The sequence below is a fragment of the Taudactylus pleione genome, unplaced genomic scaffold (genome assembly GCF_031769625.1).
Source record: "Taudactylus pleione unplaced genomic scaffold, aTauple2 ptg000181l, whole genome shotgun sequence".
NCBI classification, from domain to species: Eukaryota; Metazoa; Chordata; class Amphibia; order Anura; family Myobatrachidae; genus Taudactylus; species Taudactylus pleione.
The window spans coordinates 4,359,956-4,379,769 of record NW_028284583.1 but is presented as its reverse complement, the minus strand read 5'-3'; the positions used below and the strand labels follow the sequence as shown (position 1 = coordinate 4,379,769).

General features: G+C 40.4%; 1 protein-coding gene across 1 annotated transcript in view; it reads right to left on the bottom strand.

Moving 5' to 3' along the window:
• Nucleotides 1–440: 440 nt before the first annotated feature.
• CDK13 (cyclin dependent kinase 13) overlaps nucleotides 441–19,814 on the bottom strand; it is a 61,927-nt gene continuing 42,553 nt past the window's right edge. The window contains exons 6-15 of the mRNA XM_088476044.1: nucleotides 16,091–16,261; nucleotides 15,643–15,832; nucleotides 13,933–13,989; nucleotides 12,246–12,347; nucleotides 8,251–8,328; nucleotides 6,487–6,603; nucleotides 4,808–4,939; nucleotides 4,352–4,554; nucleotides 3,670–4,119; nucleotides 441–2,779 (exon numbers count right to left, since the gene is read on the bottom strand). Of these exons, the coding sequence (XP_088332170.1) occupies nucleotides 1,962–2,779; nucleotides 3,670–4,119; nucleotides 4,352–4,554; nucleotides 4,808–4,939; nucleotides 6,487–6,603; nucleotides 8,251–8,328; nucleotides 12,246–12,347; nucleotides 13,933–13,989; nucleotides 15,643–15,832; nucleotides 16,091–16,261 (2,318 nt within the window). The 3' untranslated portion in view covers nucleotides 441–1,961. The remainder of the gene's footprint in view (nucleotides 2,780–3,669; nucleotides 4,120–4,351; nucleotides 4,555–4,807; nucleotides 4,940–6,486; nucleotides 6,604–8,250; nucleotides 8,329–12,245; nucleotides 12,348–13,932; nucleotides 13,990–15,642; nucleotides 15,833–16,090; nucleotides 16,262–19,814) is intronic.

Below are 19,814 nucleotides of genomic sequence, written 5' to 3'. Positions count from 1 at the left end.
ATATGTCCCCCCCGCCCATCCCTCCCCTAGACCTGACTTTAGCTAGACAGGGTAATGGAATGGACACAGGCTTAATAAAAGTCAACTATTTTTTAATATTCACAAAATTACCAGAGTCTGATATTGCTCTATAACTTATGACACCTCTGCCAGAAAGGCTGAGGATGCACATTGTCCATTTATTTCAGAAAATCTTGGATTTGTGAATGATTGCCAATGCACACAGGTGTGGTTTCTGCCATTCATTCTATTCTCAACCAGCCACAAAACCTTTTATTGTCCAATGAGAAAAGGACCTAGGCATTACATTGTTCCCTCTAGGTTGGCATCATTGCAGAAAACAATCTCATGTTGTGCCGACATATGAGGACGTTTTGGAGATATTTAAGTATTATTTTGTACATTTTATTATGAGCTCTTGTATTTTAGGTTCAGTGGCCATTTAAAAAAAAAAAAAAAAAAAAAAAAAAAAAAAAAAAAGGTGTTGTCCACCTCCCTCCCCAGGAAAAGTAAGTCAGAATAATGTAACTGTCTGACCTACAGCTTGGAAATAACGTAAAACAGATTTGTGACCTGCAAGACTTAATAACGCTATCACTTTGCACACACATGCACCATCATGCTCATTAATTAGATCCCGGTATCTGCGTTCTTTAAACATATTTGCTTACATAAACTAAGCTCAATACAAAGGAATGGCTATCTTTTTAGTTTAAATAATAATAAAAGAAATAAAAGATTACCACTTGCACAAACTCAGTAATACATTCTTCCATACTTGCACAGATACACCATAGTTTGCAACGTTAATATAATTTGGGGTAAAACTGGGCAGGGCACGTACCTTTAAATAATTGTTTAGATGGGTCTGGGTGTCCCACAATGCTCATCTTTAGAATGCTTGTTAACTATGGTTATATAACACTTTAAATCTGCCTATTCAATGCATAAATCAAGTTGGAAAAGCAGTACTAGACTCATCATACTGTAATAAAAAAAAAAAAAAAATCAGGCTGGCTGACATGCAACTATAATATTCATTATAATTTCCAGTTCAATCATTTAACACCAGACACAAGATGTAAAATGCAAAAGCCGCCCTACAGTTAATGAACAAAATAGAAATGTGCGAGGTTGCAATGTGGCCATAAGGAATGTGTAAGCCACAGGTGTTAGATTTACATGGCCCATCTAGATTTAGAGGATTACAATAAGCACAACTATTACAGGACTAGACATAGTGGTAGCAATTTTGCACCAGGCAATGCTGGGGTCACTGCTGTTAGCATAAGTTAGTATATATTAAAAATCAAATCAGACATCAAAATTATAAGCAGTTTAATCAACATTTATTTCTTTAAGCTTGAAAAAAAAAAAAAGTTGATCAAACATTTGCATGATAAGGAAAAGGTTGTGTGTGTTTGTGTTTTGTTTTTTTTGTCTGAGATGAGCACAAGTTCCACAATGAAACAGAAAGCAGTGATAGAACCATCAGTGACCTTTGACTAAAGGTAGTTTTTATACAAATAAAGAAATACCAAGGAATTAAAGCACTGCCTTGTCATTACCAAACATTGGTCCAAATGTACAAAAAATAAGCACAAGTGTGCCATGCTCTTCAAAATTCCTGCAAGTGCTAAGGGGAAAACCTACAGATGATGCCCTTATAATGAATATCCAACTTAAAAATGGTAAAGTACAAAATAAAGATTATTTTTTTTTTGTCATTATTATTTGTCAATGTGTAAATTAGTCACTTCGTTCTCAAACATAGAATGAATTGCAGTTTACAATCTCCCTTCACTCAGTTTAATTTGTATTGCAAGACCATTTTGTTTTACATAAAAATAAAGCTGTTGTCAAATCCATTCTCAAGTCTATTATATGGCTGCTGTAAAATGCAGCTTTGCTGAAAAGTAAAGTCATTTCGGATAGAAATATTTGCCTGAGGGAAATAAAAATTAGAATGGTAAGCCCCTCCCACGACCTCTGACATACGTGCCCATATGTCCTCCGTGTTCTTGAGAAAAGGCAGGTCCCTGGTGAGGAGAGGCCCATGGAGGTCTGTGCATTATAGCAGGTAGACCAGGGTGCTCTGGTATATTAGTGCTGTAGCTAAAGTTATGCATTTTTGTTGGCATAATATGACTGTCCAATCCCGCAGGGAGATTATGGTTTCCCAGAAGAACCGTAGGGCTGGGACTATATTGAAATCTGTGGTCTTTGTCCCCACTGAATAACATGGAACTAGCACTGAGGTAGCTGTCCCTGTAAGTGGTGGCAGAATTACAAAAGGGCTCTGGAAAAGCAGAATGTGCTGGGAGCCGATTACCAATCTGAGATGAAGAAGCACTGTAGTTATCAATGGGCTGACTTTCAGGGCGTCTCTCCAAAACGGCAGTAGACATAGTACTGGCCCTGTCACTACAATAGCTGGTTGGGAGAAAAGATTGCCCAAAATTTTCAGTGCAGTCTGGTGCTTTGACAAAAGATGCACCCCCAGTGTATTCTGTATCACCTGTGTCCTCTTCCTGAGGCTGGTGTGGAGTAATAACCTGTAAGAGGGATGCTTTTACTCCTGCATGAGGGTCACAAGCAGACATGCCGGTGTTTTGTATCAGTGGTCTCTCTGTCCGGTAATCAAGGTCCTCCTCACACACTGGAGGTGGTTCTGGTGGTTCAGGAGGCCTTTGATCTGGAGGCAATATGAAGGGAAGTTTTTGTTCAGGTAATAGGTCTTTGATATGTGGATCATGGTGGTCCTCAAGGTCATTTTCATCTAAAAGCAAACAAAAAAAACCCAAAACATAATATCATTAACATCTGTTCAAATGCATAAAACATGACCACTATAATAAAACATTTTGTCCTGATGTTTTCAAGATGTAACAATTTATCAGCAAAACTAAATTTGGGTAGAGTCAAAATTCAAAAGTTAATCATACTACAACTTGATAAAAATAAGGTCATCATAATAAAAATTTAACCCATGACAGTCAAAGCCACCATATCAAATAAGGGTAAAAAGGCCATTGTTACTAGAGGTTAAGTAATGCAAACAGAGAATTTTTAATTAATTAATTGCAGAAAAACCTACTGTACGTCCACATTTTTACTGGATGTTACTAGCAAAATACGGTCAAAATGTCTATATATATAACGACTATATTTTCCATTTGCTAATGGTTTTAAACTATCATCATTCCTTACCCAAGGTGGGCATGAATATTGGAAAGATGAGACTGTATAGCAGGCACTCTATTGGGAAACCAGCAGGGTCCATTCCCCTGCTACTACTCCTGTTCCCCCTCCTTCGCTCACAGAGGAGACCTTTTCAGTGTGCTAGTCCCTTTCCAAACAAGAGAACCCTGGTGAGTGGAGTCTGCTACAGTTAGCCCTGATCACATTCAATAACAGTACAAAATATCTTCATCTCCAGAATACAAATTATTATTACAACATGAGCAAAGTAGCTTAAAAGGAAGAAAGGACCGGGAAAGCCACCAACATTTTAGTGTCCATCAATAACTTTTGTAAATGTTTTTATATACTGTAATGGCAGGGGCTGGAAATGTTTGACTTGTAATGTTGTGTGTCTGGCACCCAAAGAGAAATGCGTTGCCTACCCCTGGTGTACAGATTGAGAAATTTAAGAGAATAAGTGCATACCAATGGGTGCAGGACTTGGAGGTCTCTTGGGCTTCAGTATCTCTTCTTTTATCTTCTCTTCAGGAGTCATTTGCACTGCCTCAGTGCTTTGCTTTGGTTCCTGATCTTTTAACAACTGAGACAATAAACCTGCAAAAGTGTTCGGAATAGTGGCTGGAGCTCCATCCGCTTTAGCTTTAAGTAAAGATAATGATGGCAAGGAAGGTGGCTCAAGACCCAGTGCTGCAGGTAAAAGTGGAGGCTCCTCCTTAGGTTCTGGTGGTTTATCAGCTGGTGCTAGAATACCAGCTGGAAGATTGACATTAGTCAGTTGTTGCGGAGTCTCAGAGTTCATCTTGACGTCCATAATTTGGGCAAACTGTGCCATGCTGACATTGGTCTGAGACTGCAGCAAATTCAGCAAAATGGCCATTTGACTCTGATTCAGCTGCTGTCCAGAACTTGAGTGACCTTAGGTAAAAAGAAAAAAAAAAGAAAAGTGTAATTATTAAATAAACTGCTTGCAAAAGTCATATAAGGATAACATGTTACTAAGAAAAGGCAGGGTGGAGAAGTAACCTACTGCAGCCTAACATGGAAATCCCATTTTACATTTTTGTTTACACTCTTTGCTTTTCACTGTGTTGGGTTGAGCATATATCTATTTTCATGTTTGCAGCAAGTCAAGTCTTGAGACACCTACCTATTCCAACACCAGGAAATCCCTGAGTCTTCTGAGAAGAGGTCTGCATGCCCTGGGGTGTATTACTTCTGCTGTCATCCAGGCCTGCAGACAAATCTTTCCTTGGTACCTTTGGTGCTGTTGCGTCATCAATCATCCCCATTTGTTTTTGCCTTCTACGTTTCTTACTCCATAATTCATGACAGTCTTGCCAAAGAGGAAGGCTAGAAGAAGGGGAACACCACTGCTCAGTAAAAACATATAGCTACAACCACATTAAACAAATTTGGATAATGTGCATCTTTTGTATTGGTCTTCAAACAGCATATTGCACCAGGAAATTATAACAATTAAATCTAAATATATATGTGAAATAAATGAGAAAAAAAAATCAAATCGTAACAATTAGAATAGTAAAATAGTTAATTATCCACCAAAAACATGCTATCCACAGAATAAGAAACAAACATTACGTACTCAGGTGGTGCCATTTTGGATGGGTCCACATCACGGAGAAACTCGCACTGCAGGGCCTGTTCAGCAGTACAGCGTTTGCTAGGATCCAGTGCTAACATGTGATCAAATAGATCTAATGCTGCTGTGGGTATGCTGAAATTAATGAGTATTTTGTATTAACTGATTTAATCACAAACACTACATTGTCAGGTTAATATTTTGCTTATTAAACAAAAGTCAATTAATGCATAAGAAAGAGTGCTTCCGGTTTTGCTACATTGATTACACAAAGTATTACCTTAATAAAAAAAAAAAAAAAAAAAGCTATTTTAATAACTACTGTATACATTAATTTGTGCCTTTTACCTCCTGACACAGCTTTTTCAAAGTACAGTGTCAGCTAATTTAATACGTGAGAGCTGATCTCTCTCCTCGGTAATGGTTTTAACCTGAAATGGAGGATGAGAATGATTGGCCAAAAGCAAGTATACAGATTTACAGGTGTTTCATGCAGTGGCAGCACTAAGGTCAGTGACTCCCTCTGTGCGCTGGAGGCATGTGCTCCCGAAAAGGGGGCATGGCCAGCACTCCCGGGAATGCTGGCCTGCCCCAGAGTCTCTCCCTGCAATGCCAGCTCCTCCTCTGTGAACATGCTGCACATTAAATCACACTACAGCACCTGGCTCCCGGTCACTGAGGAGGAGCTGGCATTTTGGTGCCACCCCCTTGGAGGGTGACATACAGTGCGGGCCGCACTCCCCTAGTGATACCACTGGTTTCATGTAAAAATAGGGGTTCTTTTTAGGTTGACTAAATATACTGGATAATTCAGTTTTACCAGTAAGAGAATTGTCATGCTGGGTGAGAAATCTGCCTATCAGTAGTTCTGTCCCTCACTTGTTGCCTGGTGCTTCTAACTAATTTGCCTCAAGTTACACAAATATTCAATCAAACAGATGCTAGACTTACATAGTAACTACTGTACACTCATTCCCCACAGTTCATTATCAATTAGGCTGTTGAGCCCACCCAGGACCAAGCAAAGCAATAGGTCAAATGTCTTCCTTTGTTGTCAAGCTCTTGTTAAACAAAATACACCAGCTTTGCTCCATCAATGCTGCCTATGTACTTTATCTGAGGGACCATTTCCACTAGCCTTCATACGCAGAATGTGATATGGGGGCTGACGGAGGTTGCTTGGGTTGGACAAACTCATGAGCACATGAACAGTTCATGCCAAGATATCTTCAGGGTGTATTATTGTGTATAGGTAAATAAGAAAAACACTACAATAATTAAATTTGTTTCTGATATGATACCTTTCCATTAAACCATTTTACAAGTCGATAGATAGAAAATATATGCAGCATTATACGAAGGATTTCTGATACAGTTCAGAAAATAATTTTGCAGTACTACATTGTATAAATAATATTTTGATATGTTCATTTGAACAAACAAAAACTGCTTGAAAACTAACTTTTTAATATTCGGTTATAGAAACGTGCCCACTATCTAAGCCCATTGTTTTTTCTGTAATTTTGTCACAGAGGATTACCGACATTTAGCCTGTCAGAATACAGACCCCTCACACCTGCGTCATTCTCTAAATGACTGTATAAAACCTTATCGGTGGAGAAGAATTTATTCATCATTTTCTGCGCTGCACATGTACTGTAAATGACAGAATGGATTCTTACAAAGCAAACTCTTCTCGGATTTTTCGCCGATATTGCTTCTTTGGTTTCATGGTGTTAAAATATGGTAACTTTATTACGTCTGGCCATACAGCAGGGCAAGGACTTCCACACATGCGGCTTATGGAGAGAAGCAAAGAGATAAAAACTAGATCAATGCACATGCAACTGGACTTGAACAGGCAGACTTGAATTAAGAATAAACAAAAAAAAAAACATACAAATAAGCTGGGACCTATATCAGAGCCTGTTACATTAGAACAGAAACATTTGATTACCTTCCCTCTAGTAACTAGTAAAAATACGCCCCCGAGTATTAGAATGGCCTCTGAGGACTTGGCATCCACATGGTGACAATCTTTGGAGTTCTCATGGACTCCTTCCTTTCCTTCAAACCACATATCCAGAATCTCTCGCAGTCCTGGTGTTTTCATCTTAAAAATATTTCCAAGAATAGACCCTTTCTCACCAAGGATACCACTAAAACCCTCATACACTCATTGGTCATCTCCAGATTGGACTACTGTAACCTCCTCCTATCTGGCCTCCCCAACTCCCTTCTCTCCCCTCTCCAGTCTGTCCTCAATGCTGCTGCTCGGCTCATCTTCCTCTCCAAATGCTCTACATCTGCCTCCCCTTCCCTTTTCAGAACCCAATTCAAGGTTCTCACACTCACTTACGAAGCCCTCACCCATTCCTCTCCCATTTACATCTCGGACCTCATCTCCCTTCACTCTCCTGTCCACCCTCTTCGTTCAACAAATGCACGCCGCCTCTCATGCCAATTGATTACTTCCCCTCACTCCCACCTCCAAGATTGCCAGCACTGCTCCCCACCTTTGGAACGCTCTCCCTCTTCCCATCAGACTCTCCACCTCTCTACAATCCTTCAAACAGGCTCTCAAGATCCACTACTTCATCAATGCTTTCCAGCTCTCATCTTAACTTGCTGCTACATACTCCTTCCTCCCTGTCTACCACACCTGTGTCACACCTGTTTGTCTGCCCCTCCCCTTTAGAATGTAAGCGCTTACAAGCAGAGCCCTCTACCCTCTTATGCTTCTCCTTCTCTACTTTAATCTACTTATTACTCCCCACTAGGGCACAAAATACTTGGCTGCTTTGCTCTGTTGCTTATATGGGTGTTATGGTCGCTAATGTAGCAATCTATATTAATCATGTTCCTTGTCCAGTATTATACTGTACTGTAATTCACTGCTCAACTTATTTGTTTATGTACTTTGTAAGGCACTGCGGAACACTTGTGGCACCATTAAATAAATGATGATAATAATTTAGCTATCTTCTGTCCACTAATGGCTGACTGACAATATGAGTCAGCTTTGTTTATAAAGGTCTTCTAAATTGTTGTAAGAAGCTGTCTATATATGCCACCGATTTATAAAGTGTACTCATACTAGTGTCTTGTATTACTGTACTTACACAACTTCAGACCTTGGGTAATAAGAACAGGTTGGCCGCTTTGAACAGGTTTGTCACTTCTTAATACATATTGCATAATGTGCCTTTAGCTCTTATGAACTTTACAGCCTAATTTATGTCACTACAGAGATAACTGATCACTCTCCATGTGATAAATGTACTGAACTCTGCGGAATACATCAAATACATATGTAATACTGTACTGACAATGCTGGCAATCAATGAGGACAAAAGTACACACATTGGCAGACCACAAGTTTACATTCCTACTACACTGGCAAGGAGCTATTCTGCAATATGAATATAAGACAGACATAGCCTCACCTTATTAGTTCAAGTTGTGCCAATTCTTGATTTGCTTGGAAGATAGGTTTCTTTGTAAACAGCTCACCAAGAATACATCTAAAAATAAATAAAATAAAACCGTAAGTTTGGTTATAGAATTTGTTTGTACTGCAAGGTTGATGTTTGTAAATCAAATAAAATCCTATCCTTGTTACAAACCTCCCATTTATTGCATAGGAACTAATTAAATAATGCAGGGGTGGCCAATCCGCAGCTCTCAAGCCAAATGCGGCTCTTGAGTTTCTTCATAGGGGTGTGGGGGAGCTAGTACTGGGGGCACATCCACAGGGAGCATTGCAGAAGGAACACAACTAATGGGGGCATTGCTTAATGGCCACAGCTACAGGGGGCATTGCAGAAGTGGCACAACTACTGGGGGACATTGCATAATGGGCACAGCTACAGGGGGTATTGCATAAGGGCCACAAATACTGGGGGCATTGCTTAATGGGCACAACTATAGGGGGCATTGCAGAGAGGGGCAAACTACTGGGGGCATTGCTTAATGGGCACAGCTACAGGGGGTATTGCATAAGGGCCACAAATACTGGGGGCATTGCTTAATGGGCCACAACTACAGGGAGATACTGCATATGGGGCACAGCATAATGGGCACTAGCTCTCTCAGTGTATTTTATGTGGTTCTGGATTTCAATATGTATTTTATTTGGATGTGTATTTTAAATGTATTTTATGTGAACGTGGCTATTTTATTGTTTTCTATATTGCTCTGGCTTTTACTTTCACTTCAACAGTGAAAAAATTATATTGGGAACTTTATGTAAATTGTGTATTATCAATGTGCTGGGCTCGCCGCCAGTGTGACTAACAACGGGTGTGTGACACAAGGTCATGCTCCTGCGAATGTCATACCAAAGGCGTGCGCGGAAAAATGGGGCGTGTCCTTGTGACAGCTAGGCCACGCCCCATTTTTGCGCGCACGCCTTCGGCGCGCTTATGCAATCGGCTCTTCAACTTGACCACAGATATTTTTTGGCTCTTTACCTCTGACTGGTTGGCCACCCCTGAAATAATGCAATCTGCTTATGCTGCCATACAAGTACATAGTGCAAAATCCCTGTAACTGCATCAAATAAGTAATTGCGTTGTTCCCAACAGGTCACCGCTCATTTCCATCACTACTGGTCAAAAGGTTTACAGCAACCCGATTTTTCCAGTTTTTATTGAAATGTAAGCAATTTAAATCAAGTGAACAATCTGAAATGGTACCAAGGTAAGTGGTAAAAAAAAAACAAAAAACTTTTAGGTTAGCGAAAACTGGAAAATGTCAAATTTGAGAAGACCTTTTACAGGGAACTTAGAGCTGTTCTGCATAATATAGACACTGTAATGTTGATCGGCATATTATAACAACAACTAAAATGTTGACAAACTGTATGTCGACAATCAATGGGCTCGATTCAATTCAACGCAAATTGAATAGCACCGGGAAGGAGCTCCCTGGGCTATTCAATTCAGCGCGCTCTTATGTCGGGAGAATGGCCGTTCTCATGCCCTAAACATGGTGTTTATTCGCGAGAACCGGCATTCTCTGAATAAACTGCCCGGTGCAATGCTGTTTCTGCAGCGCTAAGTGCAGAAAACTGCATCGCACCAGGAGTTTTGTTGGATTTCTGCTCAGACCCCAGGAGAAGTGCAAGAAGAAATCCTTGGGCTTAAAAGCATGCTGAATGAATAGCTCCGGAAGCTCCTTCCCGGCGCTATTCAATTCGCGTTGAATTGAATCAAGCCCAATATGTTGACAGTCAAAATGTCAAAAGGGACATAATGCAGACAATATATAGAGAGGTTAAAATGTTAATGTCATATTCATTGAAGAATAAAGTCCACTGTCTTATAAAGAAACAAGTCCATATCCAAAATTATTTTTGGACCGATTTAAATGATTCATCTTAATACTCCGACGGACACCGGGTTGATAAAATGAATGGCCAAGGCTTAGAAGATATCCAATTCAAGGCGAGTATACTAAACAACGTGTATGATCTTGGATTGGGTTAATTGATCTGTACCATGGAGGCTTGTCGGATTTATTTCCCCATTTACAATAAATGACGTGTGGGAGGAAGTGACGACCTTATTATAAAGATCAGCGTTGCATTCTGCAACCACCGTAGGAGCACAGTGAAAATTGAGTCCAATGCCTATTACTCTCTCCTGAAGGGTGAGTGCACATGTATCTCTGACAAATAAGAAGCTATTTTTACGGTTTTACACTATATGTGGTTTCTTTCTTTCACATATTTAAAAAAAAAAAAAAACACCAGAAAGAAAGGACTTTTATTAGATCAAAGAAAGCGCCGGAACCACCTTTTACATGAGATATGACATCTTGATGATATGCTCTGATAGTGATACTTATTACTATTAATGGCATACCAATTACTACTTGCTATTATCATATCAACAGACTAAGTATTATGGGGTCAATCCTATTAGGTGCGAAGGGTTCGATGTGCTGTTGCAAAAGTGTTCAAACACCGGCAACGGCACCGCAGCTCGCTCCCTTCGCTACCCGATCCGAACCTGGATTTGCATAATTTTGCTCAGAGCCCTATGGGGCTGCGAGCAGTATTCGGCGAATCCGGGCTGCCATAAAGTGCAGCCACTGCCGCGATGACTCGCACCGGCGAGATCATCACGGCTAATAGGATTGACCCCTATGAATTGCTTTAATAGTGTTAGAAGGTTGCAGGAACAAGAAATACACATTCACTTCGTTTGATAAAGATAAAATAAACTGACAATAACATTTTAAATATGACATAAGTTCAATACTATTGAGTGATTCTTACATTTTAGTTGCAAAATAACATTTGTATTTTAAGGTGTTTAAACACAGAGAATGCCATATAGACATAAGGATATGATAGCAGGCCTGGAATAACCAGCAGAATCTCCAGAATTAAACCTCTCGAGGTGGTTTGGGTAAAAACAAACCAACCTCCATGTGCAACACATTTGTGGGAACTTCTACAACAGTGTTGGGAAAGACTTCCTGAACAATGGGGCTGATTCAGCAGAGGACGGAAATGCAAAGCTGCACACAAGCAGCTTTGCAATTCCATACTTGCAAATATGCAAATGCAGCAGGAGATCTCTGGCACCCCCTGCTGCATTTGCAGGATGGGATAACCATCGTGACCATCAGCTGTAATAGTGGACGGCACCAGCCAGCTGTGGAAGCCTCAGCTTAAGCAAGCTGGCTGGCTGGCGAGGCCAGGAAACTGCGTCCAGGACGCCGTCCGTCCCCGTACCGCCCCGTAAATGCCTTTACCTGTGGATAATCGGAAATCTGCGTTCAAGTCCAATATCTGATTTCCATTGTAGAAAGAATGACAGAAGTGTGTTCGGCAGTTATATCTGCAAAAGGTGGCTACTTTGATGACGCAGAAATGTAGATTGAATTTTGTTAAAATTATTCAGGGTTTTTTTATCTACAATTGTTTGTGTTCTATGCTATAATGTCAGAGTACATTGAGACAGTAAAGTAAATTACAGTAAAAACAATGAAAAATAGGGGTGTGCTAAAACTTTTGACCGATAGTTTATGTTTGCCAGACAAACGCAAAAATCTTAACATTACTACACTACTGATTGATGCCACTAAATTTACTTGAACAAAAAGAGCACATTAGTTCTCTATTTAATACATGGATGCGTGCTTACCTAAAATTCGTACAGCTTTCTTATATGGAGGACAATATGTGCTGCTGGTGAAGTTTCTCACTTCTTCTAAGTACTTTACACAATTGTCAATGCATAGTTATCATGGGAACGTATAGGTGATTTACAATGAAGTACTAATGCTAATAATGGATTTTTGAGGCAGAGACAGCACCCCTTCTCCTATAATGGTAGCATATGTATTTACATGTAGGTATTAAATCACTACTAAAGTATGATACATTTACATTATAAGTAATTGCATGCCTCCCAATGGATCTACTTACCCACAGCTCCATACGTCTATAGCTGGTGTATAGCGCTCCTCCCCAAGTAGTAACTCTGGAGGTCGATACCATAATGTAATGACCTTATTTGTATAAGGCCGACTAAACAACAAAAATACAAGAAGGAACGTATTTAGTTAATAAGAAAAAACTGAATATTTAGAACTAGACCATTTCTCCCCCAACAGTACCCTGGAGCCTGTAATGAAAATAGGAGTAAGTGAATGCAGCTGTAACATACATACACCAGTGTTCTTATTGGGATGACAACGTTTGACCCAACTTCATTATTACTGTACTAGATAATTTTTGCATCAGACTAAAATGCCACAGTACATATCATCAGTATGGCCATTTGCTATGTTTTTTTTTAGACTTTTTTTCTTTTTTGGATTCATGACAATTTCTCCACTCTTTCCAGAATTCTGCCCAGAAAAAAGTTGGGTGGCATTAAGAAGTACCCAGGTGGAGGCAGTGTAATACTTTACAATAATGAAAAATGTTTAAATCCTTATACTCGAAATTAACAATTTTAAATGAAATAATCTCTAAAGACTGTTGCAGATAATGCCCACTTGCTGGCTGGACACACGATATATGGTAACCAGCAATACATGCTGAGCCACAGTGCCCTTCTGCACTCCTCCCTCTACCCTTTCTGCAATGTTCCTGTCTTCCAAATCGCGCCCTGCCTCCTAGAGATGGGGGAGAGATCTCGGTCACTGTGCCTGTCATGGTAACGGAAGAGCAGCTCAACTCTGATTTTGCCTGTCAGACCGCCGGAGCAGGATAGTGTCGGATGGCATGTAAAAAAAAGCTGGGTGGAGCGTTGGAAATGGATCCTGTGGAGAACACTGTATAATTTTTATTTAGTTCAACTAAAAAAAAAACCAAATCACTAGGAATTCAGCAGTACCAGATGTGTATGTATATTGTACAGAAGCAGACTGTCAGCAGCTGTCCATGAACAGGGCACAGCTCCAGTCACTACATTTGGAAGCACGCCCCAAAATGGAATCAGCATGGCCGGCTGTTCTAATCCCGACAGCGGCAGCCCGGCAGAGGTGAAAATTCCGATCGTCCTTTATGTAAGTATCACTAACCTAATTTCCCCCCCCCCCCCCCCCCCCCAACTAACCCTCCCTTAGGGGTGCCTAACCCTAACCTCTCCCCGAGTGCCTAACCCTAATCCCCTTTCCCCGAAGCCTAACCCTAAGTCTCCCAAGGTGGTGCCTAACCCTAAACATGGGAGCCCCTACCCTAACCCCCCCCCCCCCCTCCCCCGAGGCTGTCTGCGCCCGGCACTCCTTCGATCGGTATGCCGGGTGTCGCGCTCCCGGCGTAGGTCTAATGACAGGTGTTGGGATTTCAACGCCCGCCATTAGTACCTTGCCGGGATTAGACAGTCAGGAAGCCAGCGTTAGGGATTTCGTCCATTGGCTTCCCCCCAAAATACATTAGCAAGTAAGTTCTTGTCAACCATTTATATTCAAGTAAATCATTTCAGACCAAAACAGCACTAAACTGGTACACATGTATACAAAAACCAGTAACTGTACATGTATACTATGTACACACACGAAAAATGAAATGTCCATCACAGAAACCGACATGTGTTGTGTGGTATGAAGATATCCTCAAATACATTGCCAAGTCTAGCCACAAGATGGTGCTACTGATAACTTACCTTTCTTCTGAGCTGTACAACCTTGCAAGTCCAAAATCCGCAAGCTTGATCTGCCCCCTTGTGGAAATAAAATATATAGAGGTGAAAACAGATTATACTTACAGAACACCTCACCACCACAGAAAAAAAAAACACTTTAGTTCTTTAAAACTTCAAATCTGAAGCATCAAACATGATATATTGATATTTGTATATATATGATTTAATATATTAAAGAGTGTGCTGCTACCCATTTTCCATGAATGCATCAAAGTAGATGTGCCTTAATTATTGGTAAAAAGAAAAAAGATCAATAATAATCATTAAGCGCTCAGGTAGGTTTGTTACACATAATTCCAAGCATAAAGTTCATGAAACTCTTCCTTCTGAATCAGGATCTTCATCTCCCCCCTTGTGTGAGCTACTTACAGGTAAAGATGACTGTAGGGATAGTCTCTCCCACAAGGTTCTTGTTCTTCTTTCCTTTTCTGTCACTGATTACACTGCTGAGTGCACATTTTCAGGTGAACAGAGATCCATTACTTGTTGATTTAAGTGATTTGGTCTAATGATTACTATTGATTTTTCTTCTCTCGCTCATATATATATATAAAACCGAAAAGTGACCTCTTTCAGCGCTCAATCGAGACTTTTAGCGGACGTGACAATGTTCCATTATTTTGAATATAGATACAGAAGCAGGAGATAATCGGGCACTCACTGTTAAACAAATAGCTTCATCCCATTGCCATCTATGTGTTATACAGTTAAACTCAGCTGCACTTGGTTTACTTGAAGAGACGACAGCACTTTCTGTAATGTCAACGTCATCTAAATACAGGAGACGCACCAGGGAACGGGGAGCACATAAAAGTTAGCAAATTCTTTTTGTATATTGTCCTTATTTCAATGTATTTCACATTTTTGTAACAGGGTGTCCTGTTGTCACTCTTCAAGTATACACTGAGGTGCTGTTTCAAGTGTTTAGCTATACTCTCAAATGATGTCCATTAACACATTATCTAGCAATGCAATTTACATACCAACATCCAATTGGATGCTCGCCTGTTATAACACCATCTCAAAAAGGGCATACAGCACCACAATTTACAGTCCTATATTGTACAATAGTGATTCTAAATGGTCTCCTCAAACTATATATACTGTGTTTGCAGATCTCTTACCATGGTCATAAGTAGGTTATGCGTCTATGAAAACACCATAGGACATCACAGAGGAGTACTTGCTCTGAAGCAAATGCTTGCGGAGCTTATCTTCCATGTTTTTGCACTGAACATGAATGAGTACAAATGATGTAGAGTTGTGCGCGTTTCAACTTGACTGAAGCGACATAAATGGGCATTTTCATACATAAGATTCAGCTAAGGTATGTGGACGCATCTGCAGTGTATGCAGCTTTGTATGTAAGTGTAGTTACACCATTATTTCAGGAGTATGTTTTGCACCTAGTGCTGGTGCACATGCACACTAATGATAACTAGTAGTATATTCAGTGTACAAATAGAGGACGGCACACCACAAGAAGTGCACAACTCTATGTAGAGTCAAATACATGCATTATGTTGTGTGCATGCAATGCAGGAGCACATATGGCGTCAGGCCCAGAATGTATATTCTACTAAATACTGCATTTTAAATAAACTCAATGGGCTAGGATCTCTCTAAAAAGGAAAATGTATGTACATTTACACAAATGCACACAAAGCTCACCTGTTATTTAGCAGAATATTTGAGCACTTAATGTCCCTGTGCAAAAAGTTTTTCTTGTGACAGTAGTCCAAGCCTTCCATAAGCTGCCTCATGAAAGACCTTATGTGAAGTTCATTGAAGTGCACCAGCCCTGATTCCAGTAGACCCATCAAGTCATGATCCATATATTCAAACACCAAGTAAAAAGCTCCTGCGGTCAGTGAAAAGGCATGTATTGTAATTACTCATTATTAACAAAATACTTATTTAATAACTACAAAATGTTCTACTAGAAATAAATGAACAGCGAATTATATTGTCGTCACATGTGGTTGGAGCTACAAACAGCAAGTACACACAATATGCTTTCCGTTCCCACAGGACACATTGCTAATGCTAAATAAGAAACAATTCAAGATGCAATTGTACATTTACGCTTTGATCTTAGAAATTCAAAAGGAGACCAAACCTTTATCTTTCTTGAAGTCCACAGCATCTTCTTTGTCTGTGACTATTTCCTTCATGTTAATAATGCTCTGGTGAGTGAGCTGACGAAGGATCTTAATTTCCCTAATAGCTGTGATAGGGAAACCTTCTTTCTCATTATCCAAACGCACTTTCTTCAATGCCACCATTTCTCCTGCAAAAACAGAAATATTTTTCCCACACCATTACACGAGAATGCATAATTTCAGCCACCATCAAATAGTTGGTCCCTTCACGACTGAGCCTATTTTGGCTGGTCATATTCCAACACCAATATTGGTATACTCAGTTTATTTATTTTCTCAGAAGACTTAAGCTGGACAACAGATTGGCCATCCGTTTGATCCGCCGTCCTAACTGACAATTGGTAAGTGCATACACATACCAATCGTCAGCCCGATGTGCCATGCCTGATGCCACAACTGGGCGGGCATTTACATGTGGTCGCCCAGTTGTGATGTCAATCATCGGCGGCCTCTGCAGCAAGCGTATGGGGGGTCAGTTGACCGCCCGTACACACAGCACAAAGTGCCAATATATCTGCAGATATATCAGCCATCGGCTGTGCTGCACAGCCGACATAATGTGTTTGTGAACGACATCATTCACAGACATATCACTGGTACACACCCGCTGACGCGTCCATGACATGTTGGCGATTCAATTGAATGGCCAATATATCAGCCAGTGCGTACATAACATAAATTTCCAGAAAATTGCTTTAGTTTGCTTATTTTTCCAAAAACACCACAAAACCAATATACCCAAAATAGCCAAAGAAAGTGCTTTTTTTCTATTTTTTACTAATATTAGAAAGAAAAATTAAAATGAAATGTGGAAAGTATATATAAATATATATTTTTTTCTTTACCACTAGCAAGAAATACTTTGCGGTCCTGTCTTTGTCATTAATTCACCATAGGTTTTCACAATAAAATATGCACTTGAAAATGAGAACACATTTATTTATGTATTTTTATGTGCTTGAATGAAATGAAAAAAAAAATGTGTAATATGGTAACTCAAAAAGATACCATTTTGAAAAATAAACCTATTGCATCAAATGAAGGGATCCCTGTGTTTACTGACACCAGGATTGAGGAGATCCGATTATTACAGCCCCCCAATCTCTGGATTTCATAATGCTTTCTGTAGTACAGGGTGTTATTGTAATTGTGGACACAGACAATAACGACTAAGGAGGACAACATTTTTGAATGAGGGGACTCCCCTCCCTTAAGTGCCAGGATGGATGAAGTCACTCAACCCTAGCTTTACAAATTTTTCAGCAGTGCAGGTTGATGTTTAGTGATCACCAGCTAATAACCATTAAAGGACCACATCATTTAAAAGAGGGGACTCAACTTTGTCAAATAAGAGTGCTCCTGAGTTTATTGAAGCCAGGATGGGGGAGATATTCCCCCCATCCCTGGACTTCATAATGATTTCTGCAGTACATCTGTAGGTTTCTTTGGTGGGTGATTCTCTATGTGATGCACAGGACATTTACATACATGGAGTGCTTTGCATGGAAGGGGCGGGGTTTAATGACATCATATTCCAGACAAAATGGCAAAATGAAACCCGAATCCTACATGGTCGAGCAATAGCAACTATAAGGGGGAACTTTTAGGCAAGTTCCCTCCCCCTCATTTGGACCCCTGCAGTGCTAAGGAAGAAAAGGTTATATAGAAACTTAATGTTTGAAAGTTGATAAACATTTGCATTTCAATTTACAAATGCTTGAAATAGACCTAATTCTATATCTCTAGTTAGAGAATGTAATTGTATTTTACAATTGACTATAAAAAAAAAAAAAAAAGCTGGACTCGTTCCTGAATTCCTGGCTCAGCACTTAAAAAGCCGCAAATATCAATAGTTAACACAGGGAGAAACTAACTGGCAGATGCAACAAATTTGTACAGAATATGTAGTAATGTGAGGCTAAGGAAAGGGAGTCACACTGTACCTGTGAGGACTTGCTATTATATACATACCAAAGTTCCTAAACCTTGTAAAAACTGTCCACATTGTCATGCAGAAGGCTAGTGACATACTTCATAGAAGCACATCATCAATCCATTCACAGAGGGCTGACAAGCTTTGTTCTTGTCACTAGCAATCCGCAGTTTAGTGGCATGGCAAATGTGTTGAATGAGTTTATCAGAGCACTTGTCGGCTGTTCAGACTGTAAAGCTGGGTAAACACTACACAATGTGTACCCATCATGACATTACCGGTGACGGGACCCTGATTTGGCAAGTGCTTACACACTTGCCAATGCCGGGTCCGACAGGGGGGAGCTACGGGTCATGCTGCATTCTGTAGCATGGCATCGTTAGCGACATCCCCCGTCAGCCCTGCAGTAGGGCTGACAGACGATGTCGCTAGCGACCTGCGGGAGCTCGTTTTTCATGGGTACACACTAGACGATGTACAGGATATGTCGCTCCAATCAGCGGGATAGGACGACATTGTCTAGTATATACCCAGCTTAAGGGACAGAAGCAGCACCGGGGGGCTGGGGGGACGTGGGCTTTGGTGATGAGACTGGTGATCTGAGTGATCAGATCAAGGATAATTTCCCAGAATGGAACCTGGGGACATTCCCACCGTGTGTGTAGAAGGGAACCAGTGTCCACAATTGCAATTTAGTAAGGATCATGTACCATCTGGTATATACCTTATAACCATTTTTCTTCACCACAATATTCATAGATGACTTGGCTATGCCCTGATGGATTAGAGACCATGAAAGTAGTGAGGCGATTACGCATTAGATGCTGTAGCTAAGATTGCTTTATAATTAAATTATATAACCAACAATATCAAGATGATATAGGCTCCTATGTCAAGGGTCAGTCATTCAGTGAGTTGGTGGTGCTCCCATAGTCATATGTGGTAAGTATACATGTCAAACAAGGAAAAAAATGAGGCACAGTTTGTTTTGTTTTAGAGACCATCCTTCCACATCTAGCTCAACTCCCATGTCCTGTTCCCATGTTTTTACAATGAAGGTTGGGGTCTGAGGTTTAAACCATTTAATTTGTGCCTAAATAAAACTGATTTGCACATAATTAACCTTGAGGTGGGAAGGGAGGTCATATCTATCCTACATAGCAGCAAAACAAACTGGTCTGAAACTACCCATAATGTGCACGACCTTATCCAGTCCCCTAGCAGCCCATGGCTGCATATGACGCAGGTGGTTACCCAAGGGGCAAGAAACATATATTCCACCTATTTCTTGCAGCCCACACCAAGAGAGAATGTGGCCTGGAAGTAGTTCTCAAAAATCGGGAGGCCAAGACCACCACTGTAGATGGATTTGGCTAAGCAGAATTAGAGGGGAGGAGGGTGGGTATCCCAGAAGTAAAAGAGCCACATAGTGATTAAATAGACAAGGCAGCATATTCGTTTTCAGAACATTGATTCTCCCGCACCAAGAAATCTGGAGAGAACCCCAATTCTATAAATCTTGCGCGAGAGCTCTGGGGAATAGTTGGCATAAAAGAGTTGGGCATAAGTCTGAGTTCAAGATACCGTATCGCTAATAGGTGCCATAGAAAGTTAAAATTTAGATTTAAGGCGCTTCTCTGTAGGAGAAGAGAAATGAAGGGCAAGTGTTCCGGTTAGTAACCTACCAAGAGGCCATAGCTCTCAAGCATAGCAAAAAAAGATAAGGTGAGAGTAACGTCTTCCGCAAA